This window comes from Camelina sativa, chromosome 9 (assembly GCF_000633955.1).
Source record: "Camelina sativa cultivar DH55 chromosome 9, Cs, whole genome shotgun sequence".
NCBI lineage: Eukaryota > Viridiplantae > Streptophyta > Magnoliopsida > Brassicales > Brassicaceae > Camelina > Camelina sativa.
This window is the reverse complement of record NC_025693.1, coordinates 30,509,166-30,534,390: the sequence shown is the minus strand read 5'-3', so window position 1 is coordinate 30,534,390 and position 25,225 is coordinate 30,509,166. Positions and strand designations below refer to the sequence as shown.

The window sequence follows — 25,225 nt, the reverse complement described above, 5'->3', positions numbered from 1 at the left end:
TTAACAAAGGAATTGGCAAAATAACTGTAAAAAAAATCGTAAAAGGATTAATGAAAAAGCCTAAAAATAAAGACTAATTCACCACCATGCATGAATTTTTCGGTAATTCTTTAAGGAATTAATCTAATCAAACTATTAAATCCATAATCCTGAGTTTTCTGAATTTTTCCGTAAAACATTTGGATCTTTTTCCCCGTCATTCACTCTCAATCAATATTTCATTTCTCCACCATGCATGAATTTGGTAGCCTGATCAAACTATTAAATTGGGGGTTTCACCTGGCTATAGTGATAAAACGTGACGTCCTAGATTCTTTTTATATAAATGATAAATTTGTTTTTGACATGCATATTCGTAGGTCATTTAATGGTCGTGTGTTTCTCTGTTTTTATGTCTTCGATAAATAAAAATTAGTGGTCCTGTTGGGGTGTCGCCTGCTGTAGAGACAAATACGAAATAGAAAGAAACAGTCTTACGTCGTACATATTACATTTATATGAGTATTATAACAACAAAGTCCAACTAAACATTCAAACATAAACTTGCATGCATGTCATAAAGTCACTCATAGAGTAACACAGACTTATTTTATGTAAAATACACACGTGTTTAAGCACCAAAGATATTTGGGTTTTGGGAGATTAACATGGGAAGTAACAGATACATCTGTGATAGGGGAAGACATAGTTGCAAGAACCATGACGTGCTCCTTCAAGATTAATGCACTGATTCTTGCAAGCGTTATTGTTTCCACAAACTCCTGACCAGGTTCCACTTGGCCTCTCGCACAACTTCTGTGCTTCCACCATTGACGGTGCCTCTGCATATATCTCTCAAGGTTAGTTATCAAAATAATTGAAACTAACATTTAAACACACAATTTTCATTCATATGATAAGATCATTTACTCACCGAAAGCAGCAAAGAGAACAAGAGCAGCAAAGATAAGGGTGATGATGGAAGCAAACTTAGCCATGATGATTATCACTATTTTGTTTTCAAAGTATGTATGTATGTGTTGTGTGATGAAATAAGGTTTAGATTAACCTCTATTTATAATGAAATGATGGTGAACTAGTCTTCGATTTGTGCATCGTATAATCACGGACCGTAACCCCACAAATAAAACACTAAGCGTCTTCTAGTAGAAATATCAAAGATAACATTCTGGTCTATTCATTGTTGACAGCTGGTTTCTCCACCACATATCTTTCCCTATGGATGGGTTGCATCGTTATCTTTGTAACTTAAGTGGCTGCTTTGGCTTGGAGTCAAGTGTCACATCGTTCACATGGGCGGCTAGTTAATTTGACTCGGTCAAGAAGTAGTTTAAACGGTTCAATGTTTGGAAAGAAGTTCGTGAAATATGAACCGATGCATCTGTCGATACTGATGCGGATAATTTGTAAAATCTCGTTCCATTGTCGATAACTGGTTTTGATTTGAGATTAATTTAAATCTCATGAACATGAACAGATGTGTTACACTTACTTAGGACTGGGCTAATCTGCGTATAATACCCAACACACAATAAAGCACCAAGAGTTTTGGTACATTAAGATGCGAAGAAACAAAGACAGCGTTGCAAGATCCATGTCTTGCTCCCCCAACTATGCATTTACTCTTGAACACAATGTTGTTTAAACTATTTCATGACCATCACCCACTTCTCTTTTGGCACAACTTCTGCGCTTCCACCATCCACCATCTTTTGTTCTTCTGCATTCATAACTCAAGATTAGTTAATTCTTTTATAAAGAATTCGCTATTAACTTATTAGTAATATATATGTGTTGTCAAATAAATTCTAATTAAGTTGCCATTTTGCCATGCATAATTATCATAAGATCATTACTCACCAAGAGCACCAAAGATGAAAAAAGCAGCAAATAGAATGGTGATGATGGAAGCAAAAACCATGATGACTATTACTACTTTAGTTCAATGTATATATGTGTAGCCTGATAGGAAGCCTAAGATCAAACTATATTTGTAATGAAATAATGGGGACTTAGTGTTTTACTTGTCCCCACAAATTAAACACATACATAGTAGACAATATAATTAACACGCAAGTAGATAATAACATAAAGATAAGTTGTTGAACAGTTGTTGATGGCTGGTTTTTCAACCACATATTAGACTATATCTCTATCAAATGTAACCTAATAAACTGGTTAATCTGACTAGGTCAAGAATCTCAAGATGATTAAATGGTTCAAAGCTTCAACTCAGAGTTTGAAAGCACCACCATTTTTTTGTTTCTTACTTTTATTTTTTTATTTAGTTGAATAATCGCCAAAGTAAACCATCTTTTCATTAAACTGGAGATGATATTGTGTTCCTCTTGATTACGTTCAAATTCTTTATTATGTGCCCTTATTAGAGAAGTTCTCAGTCCTTACTGCAAGTCTACAAATGATGTTCGTGTGACATGAACAATTTAATATGGGCAACGGTATGCGTACAAGTTTATAATATTATAAGAAACCAACATAATCATATCTGGTACATGTCATAAGCTCACTCATGGAATGAGACAAGACTTATTTTATGTGAATAAGTGAATTACACAATTAACCGTCACAAATTTCTAGTCGATTAACATGGGAAGAAACAGGAACACTTGTTAACTGGGAAGGCAACGTTGCAAGATCCATGTTTTGCTCCCTCAACTCGGATGCAATGATCCCTGCACGCAAAATTACTAAAATTACAAATTCCTCGCATAGTCCCAGTACTTGGCCTCCCACACAGCTTCTGTGCCTCCACCATTGTTGGTGCTTCTACATGTATATACCTCAAGGTTAATGTCGATTAAATCGTAATTTTATAAAAGAAAAATTTATAACCTCATTTTGGCATGCATATTATAAGATAATATTTACTCACCAAGTGCAGCAAAGAAAAGAAGAATAGCAAAGAGAAGAGAGAAAATGGAAGCAAACTTAGCCATGATGACTATGATTACTTTGTTTCCGATGTATGAGTGTGAAGTGTATGGAAAGAACAAAGAAGCATAAGTTCAAACTTTAAATATAACGAAATGGTGGTGTGTCTGTCGTTTTCTTGTCAGCGTACAATTGTGTGTTAACCTCACAAATTAACCACGTACACACCATCTTCCAGTAGAAAACATTAACACGTACGCAAGTAGCTAATAATACATATAAGATGTTGACACGCATGTTGATAAATAAGTCGATGGCTGTTTTTTCAACCATATATTAGACTATCTCTGTATCAAATGTACCCTAAGAAACTGGTTAATTTGACTTGGTCAAGAATCTCAAAATGATTAAGCGGTTCAAAGCTTCGAATCAAAGTTTCAAAGCACCACCAGTTTTTGTTTCTGACATTTTTGTTTTGTGTGAATGCTCTAACTTATATATTATAGAGAAGTTATGAGTCCTTATTGCGAATGATGTTCGTGTGGCATGAATAGTATAATATGGGCAAGAGTATAAAATTTATACTATTATAAGAAACCAACATAATCATCTCTGGCACATGTCATAAGCTCACTCATAGAGTGAGACGGACATATTTATGTGAATTAAACGCATAATATTAAGCATCAAAATATTGTAGTCTATTAACATGGAAAGATACAGAGACACTTGTTAATTGGGAATCCAAATTTGCAATATCCTTGTGGTACTTTCTCAACTCGGATGCAATGATCCCTGCACGGAAAATTACTGACACTACAAATTCCTCGCGCAGTCCCAATACTTGGCCTCTCACACAGCTTCTGTGCTTCCACCATTGTTGGTGCTTCTACAGGTATTATATACCTCAAGGTTAATAACTATTACTAACTATTATCGAATAAATATCTTAATACATAAAGTAAAACTTATAACCTCATTTTGCCATGCATATGATGATAAGATAAGTACTCACCGAGTGCAGCAAAGAAAACAAGAATAGCAAAGAGAAGAGAGAAGATGGAAGCAAACTTAGCCATAACTATGATTTCTTTGTTTCCGATGTATGAGTGTGAAGAAATTAAAGAAGCATAAGTTCAAACTTTAAATAGAACGAAATGGTGGTGTGTCGGTCGTTTTCTGGTCATCGTGCAATAGTGTGGTAACCTTACAAATTAACCACGTACACTGTACACACCATCTTCCAGTAGGAAACATTAACACGCAAGTAGCTAATAATACATAAAAGATGTTGACTAGTCCATGGCTTATTTCGGAATCACGTATCGGGTTTTGCCTCTCTATCTAATGTAACCTAAGGAGATGCTTGGAGTTAATGCTACATTCTGGTTAATATATTTGACTTGGTCAAAAAAAAAACTAAATTCATTTTCTTCGAAAAAATCTGATGCAATAGTTGAAAAAACGTTAAATAACTCCGATGCAGGCCATGTTATTATTATATAGATTTTGTTTTCAATGTATGTATGTATGTCTTGTGTGATGAAATAAGGTTTAGATTAACCTCTATTTATAATGAAATGATGGTGAGCTAGTCTTCTATTTGTGCATCGTATAATCACGGACTGTAACCCCACAAATTAAACACTAAGCTAGCTTCTTCTAGTATAAAAATATCAAAGATAACATTCTGGTCTATTCATTGTTGACGGCTGGTTTCTCCACCACATATCTTTCCCTATGGATGGGTTGCATCGCTATCTTTGTAACTTAAGTGGCTGCTTTGGCTTGGAGTCAAGTGTCACATCCTTCACATGGGCGGCTAGTTAATTTGACTCGGTCAAGAAGTAGTTTAAACGGTTCAATGTTTGGAAAGAAGTTCGTTAAAGATAAACCGATGCATCTGGCGACACTCATGCTAACCATTAATTTGTAAAGCTCGCTCCACTGTCCATAACTGGTTTTGATTTGAGATTAATTTAAATCTCCCGTATTTCAATTTTACATGAAACTTAATTTTATGTTTTTGTTTCATCGTCATGGCACCCATTTCCTTTGTTTTCATTTTTCTTATATTATTACTACTTACATTTATGAAAAAAACTCTGGTGAAAAAGATATAAATATGGAAGTCTGAACCCTTCTCAAAGCGTCCTGAATACCTTATACAAAAAAATCGTTACTATTCGTGTATAAATTCATTAAATGATTCATGATTTTTCTGATAAAAATACAAGTAATTTTTTTTTTTTAATCCATAGGGGTCAATTGACGATTTATACTCATATAGTCATGGCTAAGTTTGATTCCATTTGTATATAAAAGAAGAATAGCAAAGAGAAGAGAGAAAATGGAAGCAAACTTAGCCATGACTATATGATGTATGAGAGTGAAGTGTAAGGAAAGAAGCATAATTAAGTTCAAACTTTAAACATAACGAAATGGTGGTGTGTCTGTCGTTTCTTGTCAGCGGACAATAGTGTGTTAACCTCACAAATTAACCACATACACACCATCTTCCAGTAGAAAATTTTAACATGCATGTTGATAGTAAGTCGATGGCTGTTTTTTCAACCATATATTAGACTCTCTCTCTCTATTAAATGCACCCTAAGAAACTGGGTAGTTTGACTGGGTCAAGAATCTCAAAATGATTAAACGGTTCAAAGCTTCGAATAAAAGTTTCAAAGCACCACCACTTTTTGTTTCTAACTTTTTTTTTAGTTTGGAGATGATGTTTGTGTTCCTCTTTCTTGATGAATGCTTTGACTTATATATTATAGAGAAGTTATCAGTCCTTATTGCAAATGATGTTCGTGTGGCATGATTAGTATAATATGGGCAAGAGTATAAAATTTACACTATTATAAGAATTCAACATAATCATAACTGGTATATATATGTCATAAAGCGCACTCATGGAGTGATACAGACTTATTTTATGTGAATTAAACGCATAATATTAAGCATTAAAATATTGTAGTCTATTAACATGGAAAGTAACAGTTACACTTATGAACTGGGAATGTAAATTGGCAAGATCCATGTGGTGCTTTCTCAACTCGGATGCAATGATCCTTGCACGGAAAATTACTGACACTACAAATTCCTCGTGCAGTCCCAATACTTGGCCTCTCACACAGCTTCTGTGCAGCTTCCACCATTGTTTGTGCTTCTACAGGTATTATATACCTCAAGGTTAATAATTATCACTAACTATTATCGAATAAATCTTATAGAAAAATAAAAACTTATAACCTCATTTTGCCATGCATATGATAAGATAATTACTCACCGAGTGCAGCAAAGAAAACAAGAATAGCAAAGAGAAGAGAGAAGATGGAAGCAAACTTAGCCATGACTATGATTTTTTTGTTTCCGATGTATGAGTGTGAAGTAAGGAAAGAAGCATAAGTTCAAACTTTAAATAGAACGAAATGGTGGTGTGTCGGTCGTTTTCTGGTCATCGTGCAATAGTGTGGTAACCTTACAAATTAACCACGTACACACCATCTTCCGGTAGGAAACATTAACACGCAAGTAGCTAATAATACAAGATGTTGACTAGTCCATGGCTTATTTCGCAATCACATATCACGTATCGGGTTTTGCCTCTCTATCTAATGTAACCTAAGGAGATGCTTGGAGTCAATATATGCTACATTCTGGTTAATATATTTGACTTGGTCAAAAAAAAAATTCACTTTCTTCGAAAAAATCTGATGCAATAGTTGAAAAAACGTTAAATAACTCCGATGCAGGCCATGTGTAAAGTTAAGAACCGAGATATTTAAAACCTTGTCGAGACATTGGACACATATAGGTGTAGTACAATTTATGAAAGGTTTGATTACTTTTGTCAATTAGCCTCAAAACTATAATTAAAAGGCAATTATAGTTAAAGACTTCATGTAGAGAGATATTCATAAGTTTTTAACAATCAAAACTCATATATTTATTAGTTATTACAAATCCAACATCAGGCTTATTTTATGTTAGATCTTTGGTATATTCACGTGGGAATGAGCAAAGACACTTGTTAACCGCATCAAGGCAGCGATGCAAAATCCATATCGTGCTCCCTCAAGTCCAATGCACTTTAATACAATTCTTCTATCATGTCCCAATTGGCCTCTGGCACAACTTCTGTGATATCATATTGCTGATATTTCTGCATATACAACTCAAGGTTGATTATGATCGTTATTTGAATTTTCTTCTTTAAAAAAAAAAAAAAAAAGCTGTCAATTTACTATGCATAATAGTATATGATAAGATCAATACTCACCAAGAATAGCGAAAAATAATAGCAACGAGGATAAGGGCAGTGAAGAGAAGGTGATGATGGAACTGACAGCAAACTTACCATGACTATTATTATTACTTGGACTTGAGTAATTGAGTTAACATGAGGAAACAAGTGTATGATCAAACTCGGGTTTATGACGTTTTCTATAATTAAAAAAAAAAACAATGTTTATAATAATGGTGGTGGTGGGTTAGTATTTTACAACTTGTCAAAGAATAATAAATGTACTAGCCCTACAAATTAAACACCGTCTTCTAGGAGACAATTTATTAAACACGCAAGTTAATAATAGAAAGACGAGTTGCTGAACAGTCGATAGCTGGTTTTAATTTTTTTTGTAAAACGATAGCTGGCTTTATTCAACCACTTGTTAGGCACTTAGGCTGCAACCTAATTTGGCTCGGTCAAGAAAAAATCTCATGATGATTGAATGGTTCAATGCCTCGAATATGAGCTTGAAAGAAATATCTGGACATGTAAAGGATACGAACCATGATTGCATGCATCTGGATGCAGGCCATCCCGTTGTCCATTATATTCTTGAATTTTCTATTTGAGATTTAGAAATCTCTGATTCGCTTGAGTCACAAGTAAAACCAGTCTATGATCTTCTTCTCTCCAACTAAAGTGGATGTGGATAGCCGTCAAGCGCCTGAAGGCTCAAAGCCCAATGATGATGCTTTGGTGAGCTGCTTTAGTATGGAGCGACTGCCAGTATTTGAATAGATGCAAGGATGCCAGGACAGGGAATTGTGAACTCGCCATATTTTTATAATAATTTAAGCCGAAGTTTACGTATAAGTTATAACAATTATAAACTTTACGTATAAGTTATTACAAAGTATTTAATTGAATTTGTAACTATAAATGTAATTATGTAGATAATCTCTCCGAATATAAAATCTTATTTTAATAATTTTAGTTCAATATAGCTTGAATCAAATATGTAATACAATTAAAAAGTCTAATATTGAAATTTGTATTTACATCCGACATACAAATACCAATCGCTAAGTTTCTATAAATTTAATAATAAATAATTATATCGATGCTAATTCCATTACTTTCCTCATAAATTATGAGTCCTAATATTAATTAGTCTGTCCGATTCCTCCTCTGTTTGTTACCATTATGACACTTGCATGTCATGAAAAAATATTAGAAATTAATATTTGTACGCTATGAGATGATTTTATTTTAAAAGTATATTCGATGTCAAAGATTCTTTTAAACAATTATGCATATATAAAATCAAATAAAGTTTAGAAAGAACAAATCTTTGTCCTTTTCGAATTTTCCAGTTGTACTTAAGAAAAAGAAAACATGAACCAAACAATATCGTAAATTAAGCAACATGATCGGTCATACGTAGAAATGACACATATACTTATTTTGATTAAAATATCTTCTTCTTCTTTTCTTGAAAGAGAAAAAAAAAATCGTTATTTTATGTAACATTGATTAACATGCATGGAAGTAAGTAGAACATGTGATATGAGAAGCTATATACTAGTAGTAACATGGAAACAAGTGCAAGATCCTTCAAAATTAATGTACTGTCTGTAGCATGTATTATAGCTTCCACAAACTCATGACCACGTCCCACAATTGTTCCTCATATACACAAATTTTGTGTTTCCACCATATTTGGTGCTTCTATAAATGGTTATTATTCAAGGTATCAGAATAAACTAATGAAAAGGAAACTTTAGACACATACTTCCATGCATATAATAATATATCATGGTTCGTAGATGATTGGTTCTTCTCCACCTATTTATGCTTTGGAACGCTGCTTGATCTATCTAATATAAGTATGTAACCTAAGCGACTGGTTTGGCTTAGCTAGTGCTACATTAATTGTCCAATTGGGCAGACTCAAGAAGAATAAAATCTTCATTAAGTCATAGTTACAAAGTCGTGGTGATTTGTGAAAGATTTGCAACCTTTATTGTATGAGTATATAAATAGAAGAGGAAATTAGGACTTCAGTATACTTTGATGAATTCTGCTGTAACTCAATCGGTGTACTACAGACCACTCTAAGGAAAAGATTTTTCTAGGTCTCAAATTGCAATATCGGATCATGGGTTTCATCAACCAATTTACTACAGAACCAATTTTATAAATGATGAGTTTTTTTCTTCATAGCATCCGTCTTTTCACCGGCCAATTCATAGTCTTGTCGGAGATCATGATACAAAAGTTGGAGGATGACATATATATATATATATATATATATATATATATATATTTATGTCCATTCTGAATAGTAAGACAACAATTCGCTCCTGAATGCACCATCACTTTTCCTTTTTTGTTTCTAGAGTTGATAAGCCAAGTAAGCCACTTTCTTTTTATATGTTATGATGTTATGTATACTTCTAGGCTGGATGCTTTCTGTTGTCCCAATAAGGATGTGTTCGAAGCAAATATAAATGGACAAGAACAAGAAGAACAGTTCTAATACGTAAAGATTTATATTATTATAAGAAACGATAGAAGTTTACATAGTAACAATACCAGGACACATGTCATTAAGTCACTCATAGAGTGGCAGAGACTTATTTATGTAAAATACACACACACTTACGAACCATGGAGTTTTTGGTTGATTAACATGGGAAGTAACAGATACATCTGTGATATGGGAAGACATAGTTGCAAGAACCATGACGTGCTCCTTCAAGATTAATGCACTGATTCTTGCATGCATTATTGTTTCCACAAACTCCTGACCATGTCCCACTATTCTTTTTGCACAACTTTTGAGCTTCAACCTTTGTTGGTCCTTCTATATATATACATAATCATTATCAAACAAATATTTAAACGGAAAAACAAATTGATAACTTATTTTACCATGTATATGATTAGATCATTACTCACCAAGAGAAGCAAAGAGGACAAGAGCAACGAAGAGAAGGGAGACGATGGGAGAGAACTTAGCCATGTGATTATTAATGATTACTACTTTGGTTTCAATGTATGTGTATCGTGAGAAAATAAGCATAGTATGAACTTCTATTTATAGTGAGTTCAGTCTTTTACTTTTCGTCTTTTTAAAATGTGTAACACCCCACAAATGAATCACATATTGTCTTCTAGTAAACAATAGAAGATAAGATGTTTGACTAGTTTAGAGTTGATAGCTGTTTTCTCAACCACATATATATGATTGTGCCTCTCTATCTAATGTAACCTAAGCAGATCCTTCGGGTTCGAGTCAGTGCTATACTGTTCACTTGGGTGGCTGGTTAATATATTTGACTTGGTTGGTCTTGGTCATGAAGATTAAACTCTATATTTCGAACGAGAGTTGGAAAAGAACCGATGCATGCCATGTTTAAAGCTCATCACATTCTTGGCGTTTCCATTTTCGACTTACTTAACTCTCTCATGCTTGATTCACAAGACCAACAACAGTACCCTCGATACTACAATAAGAGATGTCCCCGGTCTATCGTCTGTGCAAGTTGTTGCTAAGATTCTTTAACATGTCCTTTTTTGGGTCTTAATCCAAATTTTGATCGATTACATTGTTATTTGGTCATCATAACATTAAAATAATTTTAAAAAATTTGATATTTGATCACTTTTTATTCAGTCTAAAGTTTTATAAGAGAAATAACGCACAATTAAATTATATTATCTTATTGCAGCTTACCAATTTTTATTTTTATTATATAAATATAAAGTTACCAATCCTTTGCTGCAAGTTTGTAGCGAATTTTCGCTAAACATTATTTCAGTCGGACAAAACTGCCTTGAACTATAACGTTTGGCTACTATTTTGTCACATTTATAAATTTAGTAACATAGGAAGGAAGAGAGACACTAGATGATTGGGGAAGGCCTGCAGCGTTGATATTTCCTGACCATGTCCTAATTGGCACTTGGCCTCTCGCACAACTTGTGCGGCTGCGCTTCCACCATATAGTTGATGTTTTTGCATATATAATTCAAAGGTTGATTATTGTTATTATTAAATTACTGTCATATAAATCTTAATTTGCCATTTTATCAGGCATCTGATGATTAGATCATTATAACCAAGAGTAGCAAAGACAACCAAGAGCAACGAAAAGAAGGGTGGTGATGGAAACAAATTTAGCCATGATCACTACTACTACGTTGTTTTCAGTGCATAGTGTGTGACGAAACAAACCTGAGATCCAACTCTGTTTGTAATGAAATGGTGGTTAGTAATTTACTTGTCAACGTATAATAAATGTGTTATAACCCCACAAAGTAAACATATACCGTCTTCGGGTATACAATATTAACACGCAAGTAGCTAATTATAGATGATAAGATGGTGACAATTCAAAGTTGATGATGGTCAAGATCTTACTGGATATGCCCTCTCTAGCTAATGTTAACCTAGCTAAGCTGCTGGTTAAATATGACTTGGTCAAGAATCTCAAGATGATTAGATGGTTTAATGTTTCGAAACAGCGTTTGAAAAGAACATGTGGAGGAATCAACCATGATGCATGTTGCATTCCATCTGTCCCGTTGGCCACTGTCCATTATATTTGAACATCTTATTTGCTTGAATGGCAAGAAAATAACCGGGTTGGGTCTTTGGGTTAATGGGTCCACTGATCCAATGTTTCTAATGGGTAAGTGAATGTTAATCACCAACGTAATTGAAGGCCCAAGGGCCAATTAACTACTCGTAACGTAGAGTCTGGTGGACTATGTATATATCCAAGCCGTACATCGACCCAACAAATAAAGCCAAAATCTATAAAGATTAGTTATATCAGTTAATTACACATTTTTTATTTGTAAATCATCAAGTGTCTGAAATTGTAGGAGGGTGTATTGAACTTAATATTTTAGGTGATTTGGTGGGATTTTAATATTTTAGAATTTTAAGAGATTTGAGTGTTGTTTTAGGGGATTTTGGTTATTTGTTAGAATTTTCTATTTGTGATTTGGTGAAATTTTATTAAACTTTGGGTGATTTTAGAATACTTCAAAACAACATAAAAAAGGAAAATTTGCCTAACAAAATCTCAACCAACCCATGGCCCCGATCCTAGCATAAAACTCACATGACGATGATGGATGCTTTCTCAACTTCTCATCGATTTGCCCTGGAACTCACCGGTGTTCAATCAACGACCTAACCACCTTCCTCCGGCGTCTGAAACCACCACTTTGACAGGTTTGACGACGACATAAATAAGAACCACAATCATCACCATGTCTCTACGTACTCCGATCATAACAGTATTAGCGATGATGTATCAAAGAAACACCACCATGTGATCCTGATCATCACATGGACAAACATAGCCCACCAAAACATGTCCGCGTGTTCGATAACAATCTCGTGTTCGATAACAATTTCATGTTCGACCGATGTTGTTATGTTTAAAAGAGGATTAGATTAATGAGAGAGAGAGACACGCCAATGAAGATTCAACTTGATTGTGCTTTGTCGGAGTCCTTATTGTTGTTACTTGGTGATCATCTCTTATCTCAAACAATGCAACTAACTACGGCTTTGATGTGGAATCTGTAGCAAAAGTTAGTTGTTTTAAGAGCATTGATGCACTTTTATGACCAGCTTATAGCAAATTTTAAAACTTTTACCGATGACAAACTGATTTTGGGAATTTGATATTATAATGCTGAGAGGTAAGAGTTCATCCTATACATACAATTTCATCCATCAATTAAAATTGTACATGGCTAGTAGGAAGTTGACGGGTACTCGCTCGAGTTCGTCCTATAAGATTGGTGCTTCACACTTCGTTGATTTTAAAGGAGACCATGAAAGTTGTACTTCAGACACATCGAACCATCACAGAACCTTTCTCTCTCTTCCCAATCTAGATGATTTTGATTTCCCAGGAAGTCCCAGAATCCGAGAATCGATCATATTACTATTGATTGAGGTATGTTGCAGAATCAAAGTTATATTTCTGCAGTTTGTTTGTGACACAATATTTTTTTTCTGCCCGAACACAATTTGTTTTTTTCTTGATAAATCTTTCAAAGTTTCACCTCTAGAGGTGTGATTTTATAACTCATTTTTTCAACTAAAATAAGCTATGAAATCTCCTAGAATCGTTTTCATAAAAAAAATTCTAAAGTATTATGAAATTTTGAATAACAGTAGATTTGAAGTGAAATTTATAAATTTTTAATTGAATAACAAGAGATTGTGAATGATTTAGAATGATTTTAATAAATGTCAAGTTCAATAAAAAAGATTTTGGAAGATTTTTAAAAATCATTAGTTGAATAACAGGTGATTTTAAAAATACTCCAAAATCTCCTAATATATAAAGTTCAATACACCCCCGTAGTTTTTTCTGATAAGAATTACAACTGTACTTTTCTATTTCCTTGTACCTGGACACTTTTAAAGATTAGTACATTTTTTATAAAAAGTTTGAAAACAATAATACTTGACGAGTTGAATAGTTGATGAACAAATAGGTGTTGTTATTACAAACAGAGGGGACTGGATAGGAAAAAAGAAAAAACTAATTTCTGATTTAAGTTATGTTATGTTACTTGCTTATTCCTTTTCATAAGATCTAAAATGTTAAAATCCAAGACGTACGATGGAAACAAAAAGTGAAAAGTGATTTAAGGGGTCATTTGGGATTTGAGAAGTTTCTTCGTCCAAAATCATTGCATGAGTTGAATAGATCTGGGATTAAAGCTGCCAATATAGACAGAGGATTCGGTAGTGATTGAAGCAAAAGCCCAGCAGGCCATTAGGCAATCACCAGTTTCCAAGACAGAAGATAGTGTAAGACCACTTATGACACAACTTTGTCTTCACTATCATCATCTTCTTCTTCTACTTCTTCTGCTACTACTTTTGTAGCCTTGTCGTTTTTATCATAACTTGATTGACAAGACTATATGACCTATATATATCTTATTTTATCATTTCTCTCTATATTTCTTCTTTTAATTATTACTTAAAAAAAAAATCAAAGGTTTATTATCCCAAGTAATAAAAATAATTAGTGCGTTATATACTTATATGTGATAATGTGAATATAATTAGTGAATAGTATTTATTATATGTGAAACAAGCAGAACACAAGTAAAATTATTATACTTATGCTAATTTATTATTGGTTTAGTAGACTTTGTGTATACATGTTTTCTAGAAGGAGGAGACAGTAGTATATGGAGTATGACCCATTTTTTGTGTGTGCAATTGGTGCATCTGTATAATAAACTTTATGATATAAAATATATATATATATATATAAAATATATATATATATATATGAAATAGGTCACTATCTTTCTAAACAGTTTCAAGATATATGCTTCAATCAAATTGTATGAGACGATGCTATTATAAAATAAATAATTTTGAAGAAGCATAAGATGCAAAATGTACCATCGCAAGTGAAAATCCAAAATTCTTGTGAAAATCAAACATGTGAAACTAAGCTTCTACACTACAAAAAAAAAGGCTTTTAACGTCGGTTTTTTTAATGTATAGCGTCGGTTAATGACTGACTTGAATAATATAACGTCGGTTTTCAAACCACTTAACAAGCTTCGACGTTAAATTTTTTTGCATCAGTTTAGCAAGTGACGCTATGTTTAACGTCAGAAATTTACCGTCGGTTTTATAAATATTAACGTCGGTTATTCATTGACGTTAATGCTTACGTCGGTTATATAAACGTATTGTGGTGATTTCAGTTCTTTATTGTTAAATTTTCTGACTATTATTTACTAAATATAAAAAAAATTAGTAGTCAACGAAAACTTTGAAAGTAGAAACCATAGTAGACCATATTAAATTTCTATTAATCAAACGTATAAATTTTACACAAAAACATCTAAATGTTTCTTTTGTAAAAATATTATCCACAATTTTTATCTATAATCTTCAAAGCCTTTTCTTTTGCTCGTAAGTATCTTCAAAACTTTCAAAAGGTCCTCCTGTAGAATATACATCCTTTCAGCAATGAGCAGAGAAGTGTGTGTAAAAGCCCCTAAACACAATAATCATAGATTTTCGTAGTTAGTCTTTGTGCATCCTACAATAATTGCTTTAAACCAGAGCACACATTAAGCATACATATATCTAACTGTGCCGAGAGAATCACACACAATGAAATAAATAAAAAAAACAGTTAAAGGAGGGAGCTTGATTTCATGCCATTTATAAGGCAATAAGAATGTACCTTAGATTCTGGGAGCTAGAGAAATCTTGGACAAAGAGGGTTGAACAATTTGTCTTTTCTCTCCATACCAAAAGTGCCCACTCTACACAAAGAAACAGAGGATTATCAGATTCGATGTATGAGATCAGATAAATAAATAGACCTTAACAAGAGATAATTTCAAAGTACCTGCACTACTTTACATAGTATGTTCTATGTCAATCCCTTAGTGTTAGATTATATATAAAGTGAGCTTGTAAGTACATACCAGCAGTTTTCTTGAATTGTGACTCGGTAAGCAAAGCCTGGAAGCTATGTTGGTAACTGTACATCATTGATTCATGTGCTTTACTATGACACAAGATAAAACCTTTGGTAAAAGCTTGAGACATAAAACAGCGTCAAGTACTAATCAAATAGCTAGCTTTGTACCTTCCAATAAGGGATGACAACATCTGTTGATGAGATTCTGTGACAAACTCAGGATATCATGTTGCTTCTCACCCAAAAACACTATATGAGATTATCACAACACAAGTAAAATCTGGTCATGGCCTATTATTAGTATTTAGTTTTGTTGTTTGATAAAATAAGATATATTTACCTTGCAACATTCAAATCCATCATCAAACTGATGATCTAAAATTCCTCATTCCATGAGGCATGAAAAAAGTTGTTGTGTTTCTTCAATCTTTTAGGAAGCTATATGAGCAAGCAAGAGCATTCAATCTATTGTATAGATGTTTCCATCTTTTTCTCTTCTGAATTGACATTGTCTAATCAAGAGCAAATCGAGCAACCAATTAATCTTTTCTTAAACTCAGGTAAATCCATGAATTTTCATCTCCGCCAGTTCCTCTATACTAGTTCTTCTACTTTGAAACTCAATGAAACCAATCATAATTTCTCCTATTGATCAATTCTGAAAAATCTATAAACTAAAAGGATCGATGCTTTCAAACACTGAGATTTCAACTTCCCGTATCAAACTATCACGATTCTCCATCTAAATTTCCGATAACCTAACGGCGAATATCTCCGATCATGTTCCAAGTTAGAATCAATACCTGATTTGGTGGATTCGATGAGTTAGGATGCTTGTTTGTCTCAATCCGTTACACAGATCATCGATTAAGATATGCTTCTACGCCTCTGAGCTTGGATCAGAAAAGATATCGGAACTCCACAGCGACGAGAAGCTAAGAACTCGTAAATGGAAGAGATCAGAAGTGTAATCGAAAACTTTTTTTTTTTTTTGTCGGCGTGTAATCGAAAACTTATAAATTGGTTTTTAGTTTTTAGATAAATGACGCAAAACAACTATCGGTTTAAGTCGGTTTCTAAAGCGACGCAAAAATCCTTTCTAATTGAAAGTTTAACGTCGGTTTACTAATTGACTTTAATATACCGACGTTAACCGACGCGTTTCTTGTAGTGCTACAGTTCTACGACCTAATCGTGTTCCTTTATTTTTAACAATTCCAATTAGGTCAATAACCGTGAGTCATTTTTTATGATTAGAATGGAATGATATTTGGGTGATAAATGTCCCCCATCTTAGCTATGTCGTAAAAGAATTTATTCTCCTATATATGTATTATCAGAAAATAATAATCCATAAAAAAGTTTCGAGATTCCTTTCTACGAAAATAAAATTTCCCACTTACTAAAAACTAAAAAGAGCTCCTTTTCTACTTGAAGAGAACCTAAAGCTTTATTCCCAAAGTTCATTTGAGTTTTGGGCATTTTCAGCGAATCATTGAAGAGATGCTTCTCTTCTTCATCACAAATTGACATCTCACTGGTTTCAAGGTTGTGTGTACCGGTTGATCTGATTTTTCAATCTCTACTTAAACCGGTTAATATATTCGTCTAACATAGACACGTGAAAAAGCACATACATATTTGTTGTTTTAAACTTTTAAGTATAATATATTTCAGCGTTTACTTTCTTAAATCTAGTGTTTATCATAAGATAATATCTCTAAAAGAGAATGCAAAAAAGATTAGTATAAAATGTGAAATTCGCTGCCATTTAGGAAGGACCTTTATACCAATATATATACTGCAAATAATATAGAACATATTGGTTCCCCTCAAGTGTATGTGTCTAGACATATGTCAACCCACTTCTTAAAAAATATCAAAGTCCCTTTTGTTGTTGCTTAAAGCACCTGATATTTTTAATCAATATATTAAAAAAAAAATTGGTTAGCGGGATGAAGATATATATTCGACAAGAACAATACGGCTTTGCTCCTATAAACGCAGACCAATAATTCACAATTTTATTATTTAATCGTTAGATATTTGAATATGGTAGGATCAATCTTGTGGTGGTGACATGCACCAACAAAACGAATATATTATACTTTTTTTAATCGAACCACTGAAATAATACGAAACAGGAGCATGAGTTTGGATAGAAGAGTAAAAAACAATATGAACATAGTAGCGTGGGGACCGACCGTTGATCACAGAAGGGGTCTATTGTATACTGAACCGGTGAGTTGAGTGTGCGTTAAGTTGTATGAACGGGGAAGACAGATCCAAATGAAGAGCGTTGACTCTTCATAAATTTTTGTCTCTTTAGGAAAAGGACACAGACAAGCTTTCTATACGGGCCAATTAGAAATATAGGCCCTACTTCTAATTAAAGCCCATTTACTCCTCTTTTTTGTCTTCTTCTTATTCCCTCTTATTTCCCATCACGTGACGAAACGATCAGCCACACACAAAAAAACGCCGTCGGATGCCGTTGACAAGACGGCGACTCAGAAGAAAGAAGAAACCAACAACAACCACAGGCTCTCTCTCTCTCTCTCTCTCTCTCTAGAGAACTTAACGTTAAGAGTCCTCTTCTTGTCTGTCGCATTTATTAACGGTCGGATCAACGCCGTCAGTGTATATCTCTACCGTTTCTTCTCCCGTTAAATGTTTAAAATAATCGTCGTTAATTTTTTATCTTTTTAAAATTCTGATTAGAAGCCAAAAAAAAAAAGAGTTGTGTCAGAATCAGAAAGACTTTTACAGTGAAGAAGAAACGACGACGTTCCCTTTCTTCCATGTCTAAAGTGTTAGTAGTAGTAGTACTAGTGGCGGCTACCCAAAAANAAAAAAAAAAAAAAAAAGTAAAAAGTGCCTTTTGAAGTGTAAATAATCCTAATTTTACACATTTTCCAGTGGATTTTTTTGGGTTAAAATAGTCACCAAATTTGTACTACAAATTCTCAGCAATATAACTGGATCACTCGGTTATTAAAGAAAAGTGAGAAAACTGACATGTATGTTTGACCACAAGTTGTAGTTCGTAATCTTGCCTGCAAATGTTCTCTAGTAGCTTGAATTGTACTTGCCTTCACTTATATGTTCGTAAAATCGTATAATTTCTATTCAAATAATCTGATTGGTAGACAGTAACCATAACAAAAAAAACTTATACAAGATCATTCCTAGAAGAACAAAATACACTAAAAAGGGTTTATAATTTGGCGCATTATTTTTATATAATAATAATTTCTATGTATAAAGTCACATAAGAGGATTTATTCTCTCTTTGAAGAAAGTCTTGGGGGTATTTAGAACAGTACCACTTCGATTCTCTATTTCATCTTCTTCTTCATAATATGCCATTGTTCATCTCTCTGTGTCCTATCGCATAACACTCACGCTAACTTATTATTCTCTCTCTCTCTCTCTCTGAGAGGACATCTTAAAAAAAAAAAAAAAAACATGGCGATGAGACTTTTGAAGACTCATCTTCTGTTTCTGCATCTGTATACTACTCAGCTTTACGTTATCTCTTTCTTCTTTCTATTCTTCTCACCATGCTTATTAGCTTACACTACTGACATGGATGTTCTTCTCACTCTCAAATCCTCTATGATTGGTCCTAACGGCGACGGTCTCCACGACTGGATTCACTCACCTTCTCCGGCAGCTCACTGCTCTTTCACAGGCGTTTCATGTGACGGCGAAGCACGTGTCATCTCTCTCAACGTCTCCTTTACTCCTTTGTTCGGAAAAATCTCACCGGAGATTGGGATGTTAAACCGTCTGGTGAATCTAACGTTAGCTGCCAACAATTTCACCGGTGAATTACCATTGGAGATGAAGAGTCTAACTTCACTCAAGGTTTTGAATATCTCCAACAATGTTAACCTCAGCGGAAGCTTCCCTGGAGAGATTGTTATAGCCATGGTTGATCTTGAAGTTCTTGACGCTTACAACAACAATTTCACCGGTACGTTACCACTGGAGATTGCAAAGCTCAAGAACCTCAAACATCTCTCTCTCGGTGGAAACTTCTTCACCGGCGAGATTCCCGAGAGTTACGGAGATATCCAAAGCCTAGAGTATCTCGGACTCAACGGAGCAGGACTCTCCGGTAAATCTCCGGCGTTTCTATCTCGCCTCAAGAACTTGAGAGAAATGTATGTCGGATACTTCAACAGCTACACCGGTGGTGTTCCCCCGGAGTTCGGTGGTTTAACAAACCTTCAGATCCTCGACATGGCGAGTTGTACACTCACCGGAGAGATCCCAACGAGTTTAAGCAATCTGAAACATTTACACACTCTGTTCCTTCACATCAACAACTTAACCGGACACATTCCACCAGAACTCTCCGGTTTAATCAGCCTCAAATCTCTCGATTTATCAATCAACCAGTTAACCGGAGAAATACCTCAAAGCTTCATCGACCTCGGAAACATCACTCTCATCAACCTCTTCAGAAACAACCTCTACGGTCCAATACCAGAGTTCATCGGAGAGTTACCAAAACTACAAGTCTTCGAAGTCTGGGAGAACAACTTCACCTTACAGTTACCGGCAAATCTTGGACGGAACGGGAATCTGAAAAAGCTCGACGTCTCTTACAACCACCTCACCGGACTCATCCCCATGGATTTATGCAGAGGCGAGAAACTGGAGATGTTAATACTCTCTAACAACTTCTTCTTCGGTCCAATCCCAGAAGAGCTTGGTAAATGCAAATCGTTAAACAAAATCAGAATCGTCAAGAATCTACTCAACGGAACTGTACCGGCGGGGCTTTTCAATCTACCGCTAGTAACGATTATCGAACTCACCGATAATATCTTCTCCGGCGAACTTCCGACGAAGATGTCCGGCGCTGTTGCCGACCAGATTTACCTCTCTAACAACTGGTTCTCCGGCGAGATTCCTCCGGCGATCGGTAATTTCCCTAATTTGCAGACTCTCTTCTTAGATCGGAACCGATTCCGCGGCAGCATCCCGAGAGAGATCTTCGAGTTGAAGCATCTATCGAAGATCAACACAAGTGCGAACAACATCACCGGCGTTATCCCAGATTCAATCTCGCGCTGCACTACTTTAATCTCCGTCGATCTCAGCCGTAACCGAATCAACGGAGAGATACCTAAAGAGATCAACAACGTGATTAACCTCGGTACACTTAATCTCTCCGGTAATCAACTAACCGGTTCAATCCCAACCGGAATCGGAAACATGACGAGTCTAACAACGCTAGATCTCTCTTTCAACGATCTCTCAGGAAGAGTACCACTAGGTGGTCAATTCATGGTGTTCAACGACACTTCTTTCGCCGGAAACACTTACCTCTGTTTACCTCACCACGTCTCATGTCCAACACGGCCAGGACAAACCTCCGATCGCAACCCCACGGCGTTGTTCTCACCGTCAAGGATCGTAATCACGGTTATCGCAGCGATCACGGCGTTGATCCTAATCAGCGTAGCGATTCGTCAGATGAACAAGAAGAAGAACCAGAAATCTCTCGCCTGGAAGCTAACCGCCTTCCAGAAACTCGATTTCAAATCCGAAGACGTACTCGAGTGTTTGAAAGAAGAGAATATAATCGGCAAAGGCGGAGCTGGAATCGTTTACCGTGGATCTATGCCAAACAACGTTGACGTCGCGATCAAACGACTCGTTGGTCGTGGCACAGGGAGGAGCGATCATGGATTCACGGCGGAGATTCAAACTTTGGGAAGGATTCGACACCGTCACATCGTGAGGCTTCTCGGTTACGTAGCGAACAAGGACACGAACTTGCTTCTCTATGAGTACATGCCTAATGGAAGCCTTGGAGAGCTTTTGCATGGATCTAAAGGTGGTCACCTCCAATGGGAGACGAGACATAGAGTAGCCGTGGAAGCAGCGAAAGGCTTGTGTTATCTTCACCATGACTGTTCACCGTTGATCTTGCACAGAGATGTGAAGTCCAATAACATTCTTTTGGACTCTGATTTTGAAGCCCATGTTGCTGATTTTGGGCTTGCTAAGTTCTTGGTGGACGGTGCTGCTTCTGAGTGTATGTCTTCAATTGCTGGCTCTTATGGATACATCGCCCCAGGTTAGTTTATTCGGATTGTGACATATCGATAACATTAGTACGAACCAAGATGTTATATATTATAACGTATTTATTACAAAATATGCCCTCCTAATGCGCCGTTTGTTTTGTTTGACAGAGTATGCATATACCTTGAAAGTGGACGAGAAGAGTGATGTGTATAGTTTTGGAGTGGTTTTATTGGAGCTAATAGCCGGGAAGAAACCGGTTGGTGAATTTGGAGAAGGAGTCGATATAGTTAGGTGGGTGAGGAACACGGAAGAAGAGATATCTCAGCCGTCGGATGCTGCTATTGTTGTTGCTATCGTTGACTCGAGGTTGACTGGTTATACGTTGACCAGTGTGGTTCATGTGTTTAAGATTGCAATGATGTGTGTAGAGGATGAAGCCGCGACGAGGCCTACGATGAGGGAGGTTGTGCACATGCTCACTAACCCTCCTAAATCCGTGGCTAACTTGATCGCGTTCTGACCCAAGCAAGATAAATGAAAATAAGATGTGTAATGTGGCGATAATTTTTTTGGGTGTTCTTGTTTATGGTTTTAAGTACTTTCGGCTTGTATATTTGTTGTGTTTCAATTTGTATATTACCTCTTATGTGTTCTTTATCTACTCTAATGGTTTTAAACCAAATCTTCTTTCAAAGTGTATAAAATAAATGATTGTGAGAGCTTCGACCTTTGAATTAGGGTCCTGTCTAAACTCATGTTTCTGTTAGCTTCCAACATGGTGTCATGTTGCACTCTTCACAATTCCTACAAAGTATTTACCTGCACATGGCACAGAACCAAAAGATGAAACTTATCTAGTAAGTTACTCTTATCAGGTTCATAAAGAGAATTACTCTGCATCTAGATAAATGACTAGTTTTTTTTTGTATTGAGCTCTTGGTGCCCACTCCCTTCTCACCTCTCTAAGATGTTAATTGTACCAATGCAAGCACATTTATACGAGCTAAGAGACTCACCTCAGGGTTATAACATTGTAGTTTCTACTCATCAAGCAAAACTGATGAAGCGAGATATTTGGAAATTAAAAACACAAATAAACTAGGAATCGAAAAATCCACAGATACCAAAAAAACAAAGAAGGGTGACAGCGTTAAGTTCATTAACAACAGAACGCAACCCGTATAATATGTATTATCCACAAGAGCAGACAAACATGCTAAAGATCGAGGATGATCCTGTAAAGCCAACTGTATACAAATCTCTTCCCTCCATTCATGGCAAATACATAAAAGAAATGGAAGTGATGGATTGCATTTCACTAGCAGAGGTAGACTCTTACCTCCAGACACACACAGAGTGACAACATAGAATCCAAGAAAGATCCACTCTACTGTCAGGTCACAAAACATTCTTCATTGCATCTCGGGTTATAATTCATCAAGGCAAACACAATATCATTTTCTTACACTAATAAGAAGCAAGCATATGTATAATACATTCACTGTAGATCAAAAGGTTTTCATATGCTTCATTCAGTTCATATGGCAAATACCAATACAACACTTGATTCAATATCCATTATATTAGAAACAAGAAACATGTATCATCATATCACTATCAAATTTTACAAATATATATATATATATATATCAATACAAAAAACAAACAAACAAAAGAACCTCAGAGTAACAAGAACAACAACACCTTATTCCTCATCATCTATGATACACGAGATCTATACCTAATACATGTTATCACCTACTTCACCAGCAAACTTTTTTTTTTAACCAAAGGAACAAAACAAAAAACAGAAAGGGAAAAGATTAAAAGTATATGTACTCAGAAAGCGCCGTAGGGAATGTGCTGCGGAAGCCTAAATCGAACTTGTGAAGCAGGTGACCTAACCGCAACACCGTGCCAGCAAATCCCTCCTTTACAACTACTCCCACCACCACCACCACCACCACCGTCTTCATGATGACGGTGGTGACGACTAAGATCCTCCTCAACACCAACACGATTATACCTCGACACCGCCTCCGCTGCTCTACGAGACACATCCCAAGCCAGCGTAACCGCCAACAAAACACCAACCGCCGTAATCGAAACAACGACGACAAATCCAGCGCTGAAACTCTTCCCTGTAATCAATCCGTAAGCCTTAATCGCTATAATCACCGCCACGTAGATCGTCGCGAGATTCCCGAGAACCGCGTCGGATAACGCCATGAGACACATTTAGATTACGAAATTTCTCCTCCGTCACCGTTAAATTTTAGCCACCGCTTCTTCTTCGTTGGGAAGCTTTAACAGAAAGTGAGAGAGAAGAAGGAAGGAGAGAAAAAGCGAAATTGTGGTTGATGTTGAAAACTCGAATTGGCGTAATCCTTTTGTTTCAATGTAGGGAATGAATATTTTTTACTAATATACCCTTGTTGAGATATTTTCTTCTCTTTTTCTATGGCTAGTGTGAGAAGAGTTTGCTGATACCCTTTAACCCTCGTGCATAAAAACGACACCGTATCTTCTGGTTTGGTGAAACTCGCCATGCCACGCACGCACTACAATTATGGGTGTGTATGACATTCATTCATCATTCACGCATGTCACTGTCATCAGACTCTTTCTTTGTTTCCTGTGGTCAAAACTTAATCGTGGGCTTCAAAATGGTTTGTAATGGGCCTATTAATAGGCTCCAATTGTAGACCCATCTTTGATCTTTTAAGCTTTCTTCTAATGAGAATAGTGTTTTCCTAACTAGTATGAGATAGAGATGAAGGCAATGTGTCTTCATATTCCATGATGGCTTTATTCTTATTATGATATTTTTGTCAAATCAAATGCAGTGAAATTAGACACTTGGTTTTTATTTATAGGTTCACTCCCACTAATAAATCAAAGGCATCATCATCATCAACTCACACTTAATTAATATTATCTGTTCTCTAATCTTTTTCAGCTAGTGGCTACCACCACAAATCACTTTTGAAAAATGTAATAATAATTGAGAATTTCTTATGGCTATCATATGCGTTTTGTAAAGTCAAATTATTATTAAATATAGCGGTTGAGACAAGACCAAGAAATGTATGTAGTACTAGTAGTAGTATTTTATTCATTTCATGGTTCCGAATGGCCAACGCAGCACCAGATAACAAACAAATGAAATATTCCCCCACCTATATTAGTGTACATAATAATAATAATATTCTTCTCTAAGCCTAATTTATATTAAAAATCAAACAAATATTCTGACCTTACAAATTTTAACATTCCCATCTTTTTATGAACTCCTCAACCAGCAAGCAGCCCACGTGTATTCTCACCCAAAAATAAGAATCCTCCCGTGAAGGGTTTACTTGCTTCTGTTCATTCCAGGTAAGGAACGGGCTTTTTTGCGTCAGCTCTGACTCAATCCGACGTCGTTCTGATGTAAGAAAAGGTTCACATGGGCCGGAACGAGATAAGGCTTTTTTAGTGAGTGATGGCCCACAACGTCCTGATTCAGTGTTTTACGCGGGTGACAAAAAAAAAAAAAAAAAAGGTT

The 25,225-nt window shown here is 35.5% G+C and overlaps 6 protein-coding genes and 2 long non-coding RNA genes across 13 annotated transcripts in view; 1 reads left to right on the top strand and 7 right to left on the bottom strand.

Moving 5' to 3' along the window:
* On the bottom strand, nt 459-1,044 carry LOC104713240 (defensin-like protein 4). The gene is made up of 2 exons (XM_010430325.1): nt 914-1,044; nt 459-821 (listed from the first exon to the last, which is right to left on the bottom strand). Exons 1-2 carry the CDS (start codon nt 975-977, stop codon nt 643-645), a joined length of 243 nt encoding a protein of 80 aa, XP_010428627.1. The 5' UTR covers nt 978-1,044; the 3' UTR covers nt 459-642.
* On the bottom strand, nt 2,426-4,416 carry LOC104713239. The gene is made up of 3 exons (XR_002033406.1): nt 3,908-4,416; nt 2,894-3,781; nt 2,426-2,787 (listed from the first exon to the last, which is right to left on the bottom strand). It is a non-coding gene; the product is annotated as an uncharacterized LOC104713239 (long non-coding RNA).
* On the bottom strand, nt 5,739-6,411 carry LOC104713238. The gene is made up of 2 exons (XR_002033407.1): nt 6,188-6,411; nt 5,739-6,067 (listed from the first exon to the last, which is right to left on the bottom strand). It is a non-coding gene; the product is annotated as an uncharacterized LOC104713238 (long non-coding RNA).
* LOC104713237 (defensin-like protein 4) lies at nt 9,661-10,219 on the bottom strand. Its single transcript, XM_019230159.1, has 2 exons — nt 10,091-10,219; nt 9,661-9,995 (listed from the first exon to the last, which is right to left on the bottom strand). The coding sequence occupies exons 1-2, from the start codon at nt 10,212-10,214 to the stop codon at nt 9,817-9,819; spliced, it is 303 nt and encodes a 100-aa protein (XP_019085704.1). The 5' UTR covers nt 10,215-10,219; the 3' UTR covers nt 9,661-9,816.
* On the bottom strand, nt 14,973-16,661 carry LOC109124585 (subtilisin-like protease SBT3.5). Of its 6 annotated transcripts, none has more exons than XR_755587.2 (6): nt 16,434-16,653; nt 15,971-16,068; nt 15,799-15,879; nt 15,635-15,717; nt 15,388-15,469; nt 14,973-15,195 (listed from the first exon to the last, which is right to left on the bottom strand). XR_755587.2 is itself a non-coding variant. In XM_010430321.2 (6 exons), the coding sequence occupies exons 2-6, from the start codon at nt 15,978-15,980 to the stop codon at nt 15,162-15,164; spliced, it is 285 nt and encodes a 94-aa protein (XP_010428623.1). In that variant the 5' UTR covers nt 15,981-16,142; nt 16,434-16,659; the 3' UTR covers nt 14,973-15,161. The 6 variants fall into 6 exon arrangements, 2 of the variants coding, with proteins under 2 accessions (XP_010428623.1, XP_010428622.1); XM_010430321.2 differs by having other exon boundaries at nt 15,635-15,712; nt 15,971-16,142; nt 16,434-16,659; XM_010430320.2 differs by having other exon boundaries at nt 15,635-15,712; nt 16,434-16,658.
* Nucleotides 18,851-22,397, top strand: LOC104713234 (receptor protein kinase CLAVATA1-like). The gene is made up of 2 exons (XM_010430318.2): nt 18,851-21,727; nt 21,846-22,397. The coding sequence occupies exons 1-2, from the start codon at nt 19,099-19,101 to the stop codon at nt 22,196-22,198; spliced, it is 2,982 nt and encodes a 993-aa protein (XP_010428620.1). The 5' UTR covers nt 18,851-19,098; the 3' UTR covers nt 22,199-22,397.
* On the bottom strand, nt 23,183-24,608 carry LOC104713232. Its single transcript, XM_010430316.2, has one exon. It carries the CDS (start codon nt 23,914-23,916, stop codon nt 23,518-23,520), a length of 399 nt encoding a protein of 132 aa, XP_010428618.1. The 5' UTR covers nt 23,917-24,608; the 3' UTR covers nt 23,183-23,517.
* The window catches only part of LOC104713233 (thaumatin-like protein 1b), a 2,746-nt gene continuing 2,285 nt past the window's right edge, over nt 24,765-25,225 (bottom strand). Inside the window, exon 4 of the mRNA XM_010430317.2 lies at nt 24,765-25,221. The gene's annotated coding sequence lies outside the window, so the exon portion shown is untranslated. The remainder of the gene's footprint in view (nt 25,222-25,225) is intronic.

Coding starts and splice junctions, on each gene's coding strand:
- LOC104713240 (XM_010430325.1), bottom strand. CDS start 977: ATGGCTAAGTTTGCTTCCATCATCACCCTTATCTTTGCTGCTCTTGTT. Junction 822..913: donor TGTTCTCTTTGCTGCTTTCG/GTGAGTAAATGA, acceptor AGATATATGCAG/AGGCACCGTCAATGGTGGAA.
- LOC104713237 (XM_019230159.1), bottom strand. CDS start 10,214: ATGCTTATTTTCTCACGATACACATACATTGAAACCAAAGTAGTAATC. Junction 9,996..10,090: donor TGTCCTCTTTGCTTCTCTTG/GTGAGTAATGAT, acceptor GTATATATATAG/AAGGACCAACAAAGGTTGAA.
- LOC109124585 (XM_010430321.2), bottom strand. Junction 15,713..15,798: donor TTGTCATCCCTTATTGGAAG/GTACAAAGCTAG, acceptor GTCATAGTAAAG/CACATGAATCAATGATGTAC. Junction 15,470..15,634: donor ACAATTCAAGAAAACTGCTG/GTATGTACTTAC, acceptor TTCTTTGTGTAG/AGTGGGCACTTTTGGTATGG.
- LOC104713234 (XM_010430318.2), top strand. CDS start 19,099: ATGGCGATGAGACTTTTGAAGACTCATCTTCTGTTTCTGCATCTGTAT. Junction 21,728..21,845: donor TTATGGATACATCGCCCCAG/GTTAGTTTATTC, acceptor TTTGTTTGACAG/AGTATGCATATACCTTGAAA.
- LOC104713232 (XM_010430316.2), bottom strand. CDS start 23,916: ATGTGTCTCATGGCGTTATCCGACGCGGTTCTCGGGAATCTCGCGACG.